The sequence below is a fragment of the Triturus cristatus genome, chromosome 5_1, assembly GCF_964204655.1.
Source record: "Triturus cristatus chromosome 5_1, aTriCri1.1, whole genome shotgun sequence".
Lineage (NCBI taxonomy): Eukaryota > Metazoa > Chordata > Amphibia > Caudata > Salamandridae > Triturus > Triturus cristatus.
The window spans coordinates 760,386,507-760,401,296 of NC_140587.1; the positions used below are offsets into that span (position 1 = coordinate 760,386,507).

Consider the following 14,790-nt stretch of genomic DNA (forward strand, 5'->3'; position numbering starts at 1 on the left):
ATTGCTGCTAAAGAAATGGCCCACACACTGATCTGTCAGACCAGCCCATGGGCACTGCCTGATTGCCCTATAGGCCACCCAACCCTAGTTAGCAGTATATGAAATGTTAAAAACAAATTTGCAATGATATGAATTTTGTAGCAAAATAAAATATATGCATTAGTTTTAAAGTGGCCAAATATTGACTACTTTAACACAGCTATCACTACAATTGGTCAGGATACATCATTATGCCTTTTTCAAGGATTGCATGTGTTCATTCATTTTTAGTTTACCCGAGTCATCTTTGACGATCTTCATAAGCTTATTAACGAACTATTTAGGAAGTTCATAAAATATAAAAATAATTCATATGCTAATTATTATCAATTTACAAACCAACTTTAAGCGAACAAAAGTAGATGGTGCCAAATCTATTTCAAATTGAATCTTTAGATGAAGAAAATGACAGTGCAGCTGACCTACTATTGTATGAGAAACGTTAGAAATGTTACAGTTGCAGTAATCCCTCAAAAATCATTCAATAACACAATATTTCACATCACACCTTTTACAAAATAAGAGCCTCTTAAACTATTACTATCAACGCGGCAGTTTTATAAAGAAAAGAACAAATTCACTGTAGACCGAGAGAGGGGTTTAATTCCTTTCTAGCATGCAACAGCTCTGAGACTGTTTTACCCCAGGAAAAACGTCCCTGGTATACAATACATTGAATCTGGACTGAAATAGTCTCAAGACTGTTTTTCTTTCAATAGTAACTCGGGCCTATGGTTACCTGGTGCCAAATATTTTAAGTGAACTTCAACGCTTTTTCACCAACAGTCTAGCAAATGCTTTTCTGAAACTACTATGACATAGAGGGTAAAGGAAAGGGTTAATGAAAGAATTGCTCCACAGCAACCAAAAGGCAATTTCATACCAGTAGGCCTCTATGCAACTACCATGGCAAGCAGCTCTTATCACCATCAGAATTGAGTAGGGGCCGGCACAAACCAAAAATATGCAGACAATGATGGAAAGAGATTTTGCAATTTGTATATCCTTTGACACTCTTGCACTTGATGTCTTGCATAATAAACCTTGTGCATTGTTGAATTTAGTTTGTTGTTTTAATACGCTTGTTGGTCTCTTTGTCTCATTCTTCTTGGTAGCAAATGCAGAAACTGATATCTTTCTGTTGTTGGGTTGGGCTGAGTGTCTTGTATTATGCGACGCTATTGATTCCACAATGCCTTGAGGGTCCTGCTGAAGTTCCACAAAGAATAAGGAGCTTGGTTGTTCTGTTGAGGTCTTTGGGGGAATTGTGTTATTGTTGTGAGGTTGAGAGCGCTGTCTTTTTTTACTGCTTTCTTTAACCGTCCAACAAATGATGATGTTAAAATAGCTGACAAAGCCGGCTGGTATTAGAAGAGAGGCCAGTGAAAACACAAGCAGAAAATCCCAGATGTTATTGAACTCATAGAAGCAGGCATCTAGAGGAACAGTGCTTTTGCCAATAATGTACTCCCAGAAAATGATTGGTGGGCAGTTCAGAGTGACAGAACAAATCCAAGCCCCTAGTATCTTTTTCAGAGCTTTGTGTGGCATGTTCTGTTGCATTCGATATTCCACCTGGGAAAGGTAGGGCATTGTTTTAAACAGAGATAAAAAGGAACAGATTTCCATTTTCATTACTGCTTGCAATATATACATGTGGATTTCAATGCCCCAGAGGCTAAAACACAAACCAAAAACTCTCAAAGCAGCACAATATGTTCTCTTTTAAAACACATCATGGTATTTATTTTATAATACATGTCCAAGGAGGGTAAGAACTGGCTTGTCAGCTAGACACCTAGATATCAATGTATTCTTCCAAGCCAGACAAATTCCCGTTACTGTAATCTTCTAAAAAGTAGGACCGCTGTTATATTAAGGTTAATCTAGGCAGAAACTGTATGAAGGCCACATTAAAGGGTGCAATACTGCTACAAAACAATTCAGACTGCTTTGGAGGAAGGACAGCGTGAAAAGGGCAATATGTAGTTTTGCCCCAGGCCCCCCAAAATCTTTCCACAAAACCAAATATATTGCACTTATCCACTTACGTCCGAACCTGAACCCAGCTGACAGAAGTAGATTTGTGGTAATTCTGCACGCCATGGGTTGTGTAAGAATACTCTTGAATACATTGAGAGATTTATCTGACATTCCATTCTAGATAACACATATTTAAGCAGTTGTGAAAGATGCCAGTGCTGCTCTTGCAACATTCACTTTTACTCCTTTAGGGGCACTGGGCATGATTTACTCAAGTTTACAGAAGTGTTTCTTCCAAAGCTGACACCAGTCTTAAGGTATTATTCACAGGCCACTTTTTGTGCTGTGACCTCTTTTAGTCCTGGGCCCTTGACATACCTCCCTAAAATAATTGTTGCCCAGTGATTTTCATTTTTTATTTGTGTTATGTGTCATTAGTAAGTAATGTTGCTTGGGTAGACATTGCTAGTCCGGGCTGAATTTTCCTGGACAGCATTTAAAAAAATGGTGGCTGTGTTGCAGTGATGATGTACTATTTCAGGAACCATGAGACCTATATACTTCATTTTGATGACATAAAATAGGTTTTGGGGGTCAAGGAGTCATATAGAGACAGCATATAACTTCTCAAGGCAACCCTTCTGCCATTCTTTAAAATGGTGACTCTATATTATGATCTAGCCATTTATTTTGGTAATTTATTTTATTGTTGTTTTTGTTTCAGGTTTTCTGTTGATTCGAATTCATGAACATGAGCTAAGCAGGTGGCAGCAAAGGATCTTTACCTCCTGTCAGAGTGTTGTTAACTAAAAAATCTGAGTAGTCCTTCAACAAAGAAAAATTTGGCATATGCCAAACTAATCAGAAAGAAAACTTAACATCAACTGCGGCTGGACAGAAGAGAACTTGAGATGCTGCAGAAATATGGTGTGACGAAGTTCACAGAAGATTGAAACTGAAGGGTGAAGAAATATTTTATCATTGTAACAGCAAGTGCTACAAGTCATAAACAATTGAAAAAAGCGAGGAAAGAATTAGTCAAAAAATAGCAGAAACCAGTTAATCACAACAAGAATCCAAGTCTTCTGATAAAGCGACGACAAACAAACCATCCACTTAGAACATCAATGGCTACCCCTCGTCCACCTCCAACAACTGATCAGAAAGTAGAGGATCTTCAATTTGTTATCTGTGGTTCAACCAGAGCAAGTGCAAAAAGGTATTGATGAAAGAACAAAGTACAGAGCATGTGATTCTCATAGGGCAAACATGTTTTTGTCTGCAACTAGTTTCTTCTAAGATGACGTTGGTACAGTGAGTTCACAAGATCAGTCCCAATAAGCCACATTCCACCGATGTCCTATTTTGTGCGCGCACACATTAAAAGAGCGTTCTAGCTAATCAGAAGATGTTTAAATGTATTGGATCTTACATATTTAGAGAAAGATCCGTAAGAATTTGTTTGGGGAGATATTGATGGGGTGTTAAAACCTAAGAAATTTCTAAAGCCTATACCAACAGAACTTGCACATACATGTACATAAAAAACCTGTGCTACAAAAAGATGCCCCTGTCAATATGCTCTTCTCAAATGATGAACATTCTGCAAATGCATCATGAGCAACTGCCGAAACAAATAAAGTGAACTATGAAAATGTGTCTAAAACAGGACGGGAAAACATTATTTTTCTTCATATTCAGATCATAAACATTGTTTGGAGCATACATAAAAGGATTACAAACCATTACTATTTGTTTCATTTCTATATATGTCTATTCTTACTCTATTATAGCCACCATTTTAGAAAATGGTTGAAGGGTTGCTCAGAGGAGTTATTTTCTGTCTCTATAGAAAACTTAATCCCCAAAACCTATGTTTTGATACCAAAATGAAGTACATAGTTCTCATGGTTCCTGAAATATTACACCATCACTGCAACACACCCGCTATTTTTAAAAATGTCATCCAGAAACATTCAGCCTGGAATAGCAATGTCTACTGAGGCTAATCTGGTTCTCTACTTTTTAAAAAACACAAATCAAAAATTTAAATCTCTAGACAACAATTTTTTTACCGAGGTATATCAAGGGACCAGGACTAAAAGAGATCACTGCACAAAAAGTGACTTGCGAATAATGCCTTAAGACTGGTGTCAGCTATGGAATAAACATTTCTATAAACCTAAGTAAATCATGCCCAGCGCCCCTAAAGGGTTCAAAGTGAATTATGTAAGAGCAGCACTGGTAACTTTTGCAACTGCTTAAATATGTTAAATATGTGTCAGATAAATTAATCAATGTATTCAAGAGTATACTTCATTTACCCAACCCATGGTGGACAGAAATACTACAAATGTACTTCTGTCAGCTGTGTTCAGTGCTCTGAGGAGGAATTCTCTGTCTCTATAGGACTACTTGATCCCCAAAACCTATGCTTTGACACCAAAATGAAGTATATCGGTCGCATGGTTCCTGAAATGGTACATCATCAATGCAACACATCTGCCATTTTCTAAAATGATGTCCAGAAAATTCTGCCTGGATCAGCAAAGTCTACTCAATGACCCAAAATTAAATTATGAAAATCTCTGGGCAACAATTTTTTTTATGGAGGTGTATCAGGGGACCAAGGTTATTTACACCACCTAACCAATTGAAGACGGACATGTGACCGTGAATTGTTGATGTCAGGTGTATTAGCGTCCATCTATTGTTTAGATGCTGCTTACTTGCTTCAATGATGGAGTCCCTCTAGACATCCTGGGTAGGCCACATTTCAAAGCTCTGCATTTCTCACTAGCTGAGATATGAATGTGCTACATGAGTGAAGCTATAAAATGTTTAATCAATGTGTCTTTCTATGAGACATAGGCATACTATTTGATTGAAGTTGGAGGTAAACAGACCTATGTCAGCAGTAGTTCAATTTATCACCAGTAAAATCTGCCGTTGGAAGCTGTGTAGAATATTATCCATTGATGTAAGAAAAAAACACATGATATGGTGAATCACCAAACACTGTGCACGGTTTATTGGTACCAAATTCCGCTTTTAACATAGGAATATTCAAACAGCCTGATTACAAGTTGAGGCGTCATTTATCGTCCCTTGCAAATAAGGATACCACTGGTATGTTGTTTACCTGGTGTGGTAAATAACACTTATTGTAAGTTTTTGGGAATAACATGCAGATTTTGGTGTTTAACGCACCAAAATGGCATTGCTGCGGTAAATACCGTATGTTTTCCCCTGTTAGACTTCAGCAGTTTTGACAAGCCATAATGTAATGAATGTTGGGTTATTTAATACATCCAATACTTATCAGATGCCTTAAATAAAGCCCAACTCATAATTCCAAACAGTGTGTTGACAGGGGTTTATGAATAGGACAGAATTAACCACTAAACTTAAACTTGTACTCAGGCTCTTCGTTTTCTTTGGTTAACTTTACCTCCTGCCTAGTGGAAAGGGCCTGGTACCAGGAAATAACAGTCCAACCTGCCCCCAGATGATTCAGACTTTGTTTTGTGTAGGAAAATGATGATCTAACCCTTGGATCTATGTCGGTCTAGTCTACTCTACTATCTTGCATGCCAAAGGGTCAGGGCCGTTACACCCACGTCAGCTGCCATATACCCCTTGTCCTTCACAAACAGTTTGCCTGCAAGCCACCCTCTCTGTCTTTCTTGAAATATCAAATGACTGTGCGGACTCTTCCAAAGCACTCATAGACACATTTCTGAAGGTTGAAACACTCCCATAGCTGAGCCCTTTCCTTTAATCAGAAGAGTATGATTTTTCCATCCTTTGTTTTTTGCAGAATTTGAACATGGTACATACCGGGAACTTCCCCATTGCCATGGCCCTTCCAGGATTCTGCTACAAACATTTTTCTGAGGCTGGGAGAAGGATTTGGCAAAGGCATTAAGAGGAACATGGTAGGCAGAGAACAGTTCAATCATTCTCAATCTTTGTAATTAATGCATGGGTGTGTGAATAAATTGCTTATTTTTTTCAAATCCTCACATTGTCCCATCTGCCCTGTGCCATTTTCTAAACAGGCTCTTTCTGAATAATAACTTTATTTAATTAATTATGTAAAATTACAGAATCATTAGCGTCATAAAGCCTGGATATATTTGAATTTTTCCCTTGTTTTTTTCGTATTTACTGATTGTACTAAGGTGTTTTACTGATTGGAGTCTTGTACAGTATTCTGTCATAGGGCACAGTTCTTTTTCTTAATTTTAATTTAATTTTTACTTCCACATTGCAGCTGAGTTGGGAGTTTTAGAGGCCTGTAGATAAGCCTAGATTTCATTTAAAATGTATTTCATTTTTTGTGTAACTCTTTTTCCCTGCAAAATACCTGTTGGTGGTTTGTGAGGAGAGCACATAGCCAGATTTATTTTTTTCTCAGACTTCTGTACTGTGAGAAAGTGGGATCTGACATGTAAATCCTCCTCCCAAACGTTTTTTGATTTGTTGGTGTAATAATGTATAAAAAGTCCATTGTAACCATAGAGTAGATTAAGATTTAGTTACAAGTCAAGATAGTCAATTTCAGGTAAGTAAATAAGACTATGCAAAATAGGAAGTTTAGCGGATTAGCCCCACCAGTAGCAGCTTCCCCGGTTCTCAACCTGCACACTCCAACTGACACTCAGCACATCCTCAGACACCATGCATTCTGTGACATCATCAAGCATTCAGCATTCCACTCATCACCAAGCACTCAAGCACTCACCCTGGCTGAGCAATAGGGAAGGTGAGCTAAGGAAAAGGTATGGCAACAATTAAATCACAATTGTTGGACCCCCTGGTTTTTGGATCCTGCTGTGGAATAGACCTTCTTATGGAATTTCATCCCCAGTAAGCTTCTGTAAAAATGTGCTTAAGATGTAACAGCCAGTGTTCTCCTTTTGAAATAGGGTCTCATGCTCTGCAGCTGGGTTAAATTCAAAAGGCACTGCTGTGTTGGATAAACTCATGTGCATGTACACAGGCTGAGTGAGGAAGATGTTTGCCTGACTTAGCCTGGTATGCAAGCCCAATTAGACTTGTAACGGACAGGGCCAGACTGAGAACACAAAGCAGGCCTGGAAATTCTATTGAATCAGCCCCCGGTGGAGGATGGGTTCAGGGGGTGGGCGAGGTTGCTTGTGTGAAGCACTGCTGCTTAGCAAAACCGACACCCAGGACTGCTGCTTTTGTTACAGGGGGACCAATAGTGCAGCACAGCTGAAAAAAACCGGCCACCAGTAACAAATAGCATGGGCAATGCAATTGGTCTTGCATTTGTTAAAGTTAGAGTTTTTGGGGTTCTAAATGATTTTTTGTTGTTATGTTTAGTTGTTTGTAGTGTAGTTGATGTATGTTGTTTGTAGTGGAATAATGTGGTGCTTGAATTGGAATTATTAATTGCTTGAATTGTGTAGCGTGTAGTGTATTTGATAATTATAAAGATGTGATATGATGAATAGTTAGGGGTGATAGATGTATAAAATAGATAGAAAGTAAGAACAAGAGGGATAGAGGGATAGGTAGTTTGTGTATGAAGTAGTGAATGAATAGTACATAAAGTAATATAAATAGTGTGTGCGAATAAGAGATAGGAGGGGAGATAGTTATGAAGCGGATTAATATTAGAAATGGCGGGTTAGTGTGAGATAGTGGTGTGAATGAGAGTATGAGGGAGAGAGGGAGTTGTGGGAGGGTTATTTTTGGGGGTGTGAGGTGGATTTGTACCTATTATGAGGATATAAAGGTAGGTAGTATGTGTTAGTAGGAAGTTTAGATATGTGATAGGGAGTGTGAGGTAGAGATGCAAGGGGGCAGTGTAATTGTGAATGAGAGGGGGAGTGGTTGTAAGATGGATAGATGATAGTGGCAGTGTGTGTGTTGGAGAGATGATAGCGTTTTTGATGTGTGCTCAGTGAAGCTTTTTTCTTCATTCTTAATAAAGCGTGTGAACTGGTGTAAGACTTCTTTGATTATTTGCATTAAATACAGATGTGCAACCTATGTAGAAAATAGTGCAAATGGCACTGTAAAAGTTTAATACTGCACAAATCTGCTGAATAGAATAATTTAAAAACTTAGAAATTTGATAGTTTTTTTTTAAAGTCTTCCTCGTATATGTTTATACATCCATAGTGTTATAATACAAAACAACAAGGATATAATATGAATGAGAATGGTGACCAGCCTAAAAAAGCAGATCTTTTAGACCTTTTTCTTTTTTTTCTTGGAAGGTGAAGAGTACAGTATCTACAGTTTACACAAACTTTCCAATATAGTGTCAATACACCGTGCGTACTAATTTAAAAAGTATCTGCTTTCGGACACAAAACTGAGACGCTAAGTACATTAAGTGGAAATATTGCTAGTGCCACATTTAAATAAAATGACATTTTGGGCATACTTCAGCAGGTCCTTCCATTGCAGCATTACAACTGCTTATCACAGTAATTAAAAATGCTATCATCCCAGCACAGTGTTAGAAGCTGTCTGTCTTTTGTGTGGGAAGACATCTTCTCTTTTAGTTTTTTAGTCCCTTAAATCTCAATAGTGAATGTGGTTTAAATAGTGTGAATTGCCCAACATCATAATATGGTAGGGTGCCGCAAGACTTAAATAACAATGTTATTGTACCCAAAACTCCGGAAATGTGCTTAATGTGATGTTTGTGATCCACTATGGTGGCTGCGTGCCATTCTAATTAAGGCACTTACAAAGCTAAGCAGACATTTTCAAAAGGAATGTTTCCGTATCACTGCATATGACTACATCCTTTGGGCGCCTGGCACCCAAAAATTGCGAGCACTTTGAAACAAGCACTTCCAGTGTGCACGGTGGTGAAGGAAGGGTTATTAGTTGTACAAACGCAAATACATTGTTTACTTGTTTAATAAGCCACTGTGCCTCAAATGAAGTGCATATTTGAAAACAAACTGCTTGTAACAAAGCCCCCACCGACACTTTTTTTGCATGTTTTAAACTAAAATTAAACTATTAACTGTATGCTTCCATTTGATATGAACATTGCACAACAAAAAACATTGGTGGTGTGGGGGAAGCTGGATTTCTCGGTGCTTAGGCCCCAGCCAGATTGAAGGCCATTATAATACTGTTTAGTGTCTAGTTTGTACATTTTTACTTATTATATTACCCACAAATACAGTAGTAGTGCCCAAATCAATTCAGATTAATAATACACAGTTGCTAAAAATATTGTACAGGGATGTGCCCTGCTTTACCGTGCGCTGGAAATACATCATAGGAGCAATGTTTTAGTGCATGTCTTCCTGTTATGTGAGGTCCCCCCCGTAACCCCTCACTCCTGCTAAATAAAGAAATAACTTGGCCACCACATGAGTAACTTGGCCACAACATAAAAAATGTAGCGCCCTGCTACAAATATGGAAATTAGGCCCGGGCGAAAATTTAGTTCCGCAAACAATCCTTAGCACACGTCCTCGTATCACAAAGTAAAAGTTATTTCGTGTTTTCACATTTACAGTTCAAATCAGTTAGCAGAAGCAATAATTTAGTCCTCTCTTCTAGATGGTTCTTTATTCATTAGTTGTCTTCTCTGTGGTACATAACAGCCAGCCAACACGTGTTTCGTCGCAACAAGGGAATGTAGTCCCGCGACTTTTTCAAGGCTATTCTTGGCTTAGTAGAAATTTTTTATTAGGTGGTGATAATTCCAAACCACCTATGGTTTCTGCAGTAATGGCATCACTTTTCTCATGAATCAATGTTCCTTGGTCAGGTTCAATTACTTCTCAGTACTTATATGACTAAGAGTGGAACCGAAGTGACGCCCGTCTCTGGTTTCCCGGTTGGAGTGTGTGCATGCGAGTGGTTTCTCTTGCGACTATATTTCCGGTTTGGAGACGTGAAGTGTACACTACATTCCCTTGTTGCGACGAAACACGTGTTGGCTGGCTGTTATGTACCACAGAGAAGACAACTAATGAATAAAGAACCATCTAGAAGAGAGGACTAAATTATTTCTTCTGCTAACTGATTTGAACTGTAAATGTGAAAACACGAAATAACTTTTACTTTGTGATACGAGGGCGTGTGCTAAGGATTGTTTGCATAACTGTATAGAGCAAAGGCTCTTAATTCTGGGAAGTCAGGCGGTACTTCCCACCTTATAGCACCGTCAAACTACTTAGCAAGAAACCTGATAACGTATGTGAAGTTTCCCTGTGGCGCCTTTACCTAAATCCAAAACCCTAGTGACAGCATTTCAGAAAATTTAGTTCCGTTCGCGGAAATTGCGATAATTTGACATTTTCGCGTTCCGCGGAGAGCGCGAAAATGTCAAAATTTCCGGTTTCCGCAGCTTGGCGATAATTTGTTTCTTGCTCGCGCTGTAAATTAATACATTCTCGCGCGCGCGCGATCGCCTTCCCTGAATCCCTGCGTTCGCCGACAAGTTTTCTTGATCCGGTCGCGTTCTCCATGAGATGTTGTATTGTTTTTAGCCATTTGCACTGTCTCGCGACAGTTCGCGCCCGCAGTGACGTCATGCGTCGCGCGATCACGTCTTTCTTCTCGCGATCATGCACCGCGAGACAACTCAAAACAAGATGGCCGCGCCCGCAAGCAACCACATGGGTAAGTTGGCGACCCGCAACCATGCAGAAAATCTCGCGAACATGCCGGAAAAAAACTTCTGCATCTTCACGATATTTCCGCTTGTTTGCGATAATTTTAAACATTTTCGCGATAATTTGCGAAAGTTAATTTCGCAAATTACGCCCACCCCTAATGGAAATACTGTTTACACATTTGTTACAAATAAGATAAACTGCTCGCTAAAACGTATTTATTATAAATAAAGCGTGTGTGTTGGTGAAAAACATATTATAGCGGCCAGCCCAAAAAAAAGCACAGACATATTTCCTACTTTTTTTTTTTAAAGGTAATAAGTGTGTATTTCTATAATTTACACACAACATCCAAAATAATATTATTACAGCGTGTGTAGTAATTTAAAAAGCATCTGGCAAAAAAAGAGAGAAGGAAAGTATATTAAGTGGAAATAATTATGCTGCAGTCACAATTAAAGAAAATATTTTATTAAGCCAAACTCTGCTGCTCCTTTACATGGCTAGCAACATCTGATTTTTACAACAAAGTAATAAAACATCACTGCATAGTGTTAAAAGCTGTCTGCATTTTTCCGTGGCAAGAGAGCTTGTCTTTTAGCTTTGCTCCGGCCTATTTTAGTATCTCGCAATTATCTACTGGAACCCACTCTGGTCAGATGGAACTTTTTACTTGCCTAATAGCATGGAGGGAAAATTACCGTTATCACAATTACAGTCTGCAAATTGCCATAATCAAAGACTCGAAACTTAATCTCTTGGCTCTCTGGTTTTTATTATCAACATAAAGATTTGGAGATACAAAGTCCTCAACACGAGGCACAACAAGTACATAGGCACTAAAACAAATGCTACTCTACGAAGGACCCGCATACGGCTAAAAATAACTAAAAGTACAATCTCTAAAAGCATGAGGTAGAACACTACCAAGCAAATGTCGATACTAGGGACACTGAACCATACCATCTCTGTCCCTACTCTGTACTAGGTGACATCCCTACATTGCAATCCCTTGAGACCCTCATCAGAATAAAAGGTGTCAGAGCGAAACTTCCTAAGAAGTCCTCACTTAGAGAGCTTGGTCTAAGTTGCCCCCTCTACCCTTCGCCTAGCCGTCCTCTGCTTTGGGCTGCCCCGCTCTGCTCTGCCTCCACCCTCGGGGCGCTGTCCCTAATACAGTACCCCAAGTCTCCGAACACGCCCTTTGCGCCTCCTCTCCTTCCGGGGTCGTCTTTCAGTACTTTTCCACAGATCGCTGTCCAGTTCCATCGTCCATCGCTTGGCCTTGAGTCCCAGACGCCATCCGCACTAGGAGTTACGATTGGCACATTCCAATACACTCCCATGTCTGGCTTTCTCTACATAATTCAAATTACGAACAAAGAGCTTCTCTACTAACGAGCAACTGTCCTTGCACCTGGGGTGAGATCATGCAAAGCAGACATTCTTCACATCTTTTAAGTTGCAATTTACTACAGCCTGAAAACCTCTACTGGAATAAATCCCTTTTGGCCTATTGCCCTTGGCTAACATAAGAAAATACCAGGCCTTTCGCCTCAACGATATATGCGAATTCTGGCCACTACTTCGGTTACACAAGCAGGTTTCAATCACAGTATTGACATTTACGTCTTTCTTTCATGTGTGGTCAAGCTAAACAAACTACAGACACGAAGTCTGGGGTACACATTTCTAACACCACATTGCATTTCCCGTAGCTAAACACTATACATTTCTCTAATACGTTTACCATGTGCTTGTACATAGCTAGCACTTCTACTTAAAATCGATATAGGTTATACAGTTGTAATACATTGCACACGAAATCCCTGAGTACACATTTGGTTATATGCGGGTGCCGACTAACAGTGAATATAACGCACCCCTACAATTCTCAAACTTTTAAACGCTACATCAGTTCCCCCCTTTGATGACATCCGTCATCACACCATTACATTTCCTTCTTCAGAACTGATTTAAACCGTGCTAGTCATAACATTTCCATGTCGGACTCCTTCCAGTTTCTTAAGACTCTCATATTGCTGCTCCTGGAGCTTTGCCAACCTCCTCTCGTTTGCTTTTAGAGCTCTTTCAACCTTGCCTCCTTGATACCACTTCCATGCCTTCACACATCCCCACAAACAGATCACACAAACCACGGCAATAATAATTGGTTTCAACACTGAACCCAGAAATCCCCTTCCCAGATTCGCAAACCAAGTTCCCACTCTTCCAAATCCTAATCCAATCTTCTCCCACACATTCACCTCCGTCAGATCCGTAATCTCCTTGTGAATAGTCGTTATGTTGTCTATGTACTTCCCTATCTCCTTCGAGTTGTCCGGAATATACGTGCAGCATTCCTGAACTTTCAATAATTTGCAGACTCCGCCTTCTTTTGCTAACAACACATCTAAAGCAAGGCGATTCTGCAAAACCATATTCCGGATCGACAGCATCTCTCCAGCCACCAATATCAAAGATCTCGCCGTGTTCATAGACAACTCATCAACTACAGTCGCCAACCTTCGGATCTTTACATCATTCAACACCACACCCATACTAGGTATCATTGCTCCGTATATGTCCCCAATCACTGCACCGGCATTTGTAGCCCTACGTTTCCTGGGCGGTCGCTTCGTCTCTAACAACTCCAAGTCCCTTGTGTGATAAATCTTCGGGAATATGATAGCCAAATAGCATACTCCATACCAATTGTCGGGTAGTCTGACATAAGCATTCGTCCCACAAACATAATACACTGTCGGGATTACTTCTACTGGACCTTGCATAAAATTCTTAGCATAAGCTTCCATTGTAAAAGTCTGAGAACAAATGCTATGTCCTACTGCGACCTTCTCCGTCTTGGATTGAGGCCGTGCAATACACAAATTCCCTCTCTGTGCCTCATCCAATGCTATTGGTCCATAACTTCCCTTAGATCTGTGAGCTCTCTCCTCGTCCGTCCAATCTACTGGGCTATCTCCGGTGTGTCGTGTCTCGGTCAACTTTCTATACCTGTCCTCTACTTGGTCTATGAATTTCTTCTCTATCTCTGATAACGCACATGTCAGGTTATTCCTGTGAGCATGTGCCGTATCCAGTTTCACAGTCGGTCTAAAATATTTCAGGAGTCTGTCCTCTTTCTTATCCAGATCATATCTATTCAAATGCTTGATTGCTGGCACCTCGGGAAGTACCGTGTCAAAATTTGAGAAGAAATACTCGAACTGTCTCCTGTCATAAAATAAACTGAGCCATATGCTACAAGAAATCCCATAAGTCAATGGGAGATGATGATACTTGATACCCTCATCCACTGAAGCAGGCAACTGCATGCACACATAGCAATCCTTCACATCCATCGCATCAACATACTCATACAGTAACCTTGCATACGCGTTAAGCTTAAAATCACCCTTTGACAAATCCATGTGAAGTCTGCGAACATCTCTCAACTCCGATAATTCCTGTTCGCTAATACTGACACCACTCTGCCCTGGGGTAATAGGTGTGGGTGCTCCCTGAACCTTCCCCTCTTGCCTGTGAGCCACCATGTAGGAACTGATCACTACCGCAAATATGGTGACTACTACAACTCCTATCAATGTGCCTATTATCAGTTTAGCCCTACGATGTGGGTTTACAGGATCTGCCATCTCCGGAATATGCTCAATGTCCAATGCAGTCTCTGAAAGGATAAGTCTCCTTCTCATTAATGTCTCTTTCGTGAACTTAGGCAACCCTCCCTAACTTTCTTCGTTCTACAACGGAAAAATCCCTAATTTTGTTCTTCTTCCGCTCGGCTCTAGGTAATCTTCTTTTTAGCTGGCAACCTTTCTCAAATCAATCTAACATAAGCGCCGGTCCCAACAGCTCCAGGACTCCCTGCAATATTTCGAGCTTAAGGATAATCAGTTCTTGTGGATCTGGCAAGGCTGTGAACGTCGGGAACTCTAAATTGTCCAAAATCATACCTCGAATGGTACTCAGGAATGGCGGACTTGGGATGTGAATCGTCAGAATCCCTTCGATCTCCAATCCCGGAACTTTCAGCAACACTTCCACCCTCTGGAGCGGGACACTGTTGACCAATGTCATCGACCTCAATCTTCCCGTGCTCGGTAACCCTGGCATCAGT

The 14,790-nt window shown here is 40.0% G+C and overlaps 1 protein-coding gene across 1 annotated transcript in view; it reads right to left on the reverse strand.

Annotated features, from left to right (window-relative positions):
- Positions 1-804: 804 nt before the first annotated feature.
- The window catches only part of LOC146831435 (histamine H3 receptor-like), a 57,637-nt gene continuing 43,651 nt past the window's right edge, over positions 805-14,790 (reverse strand). The window contains exon 3 of the mRNA XM_085605739.1: positions 805-1,614. Coding sequence (XP_085461865.1) covers positions 805-1,614 — 810 coding nt within the window. The remainder of the gene's footprint in view (positions 1,615-14,790) is intronic.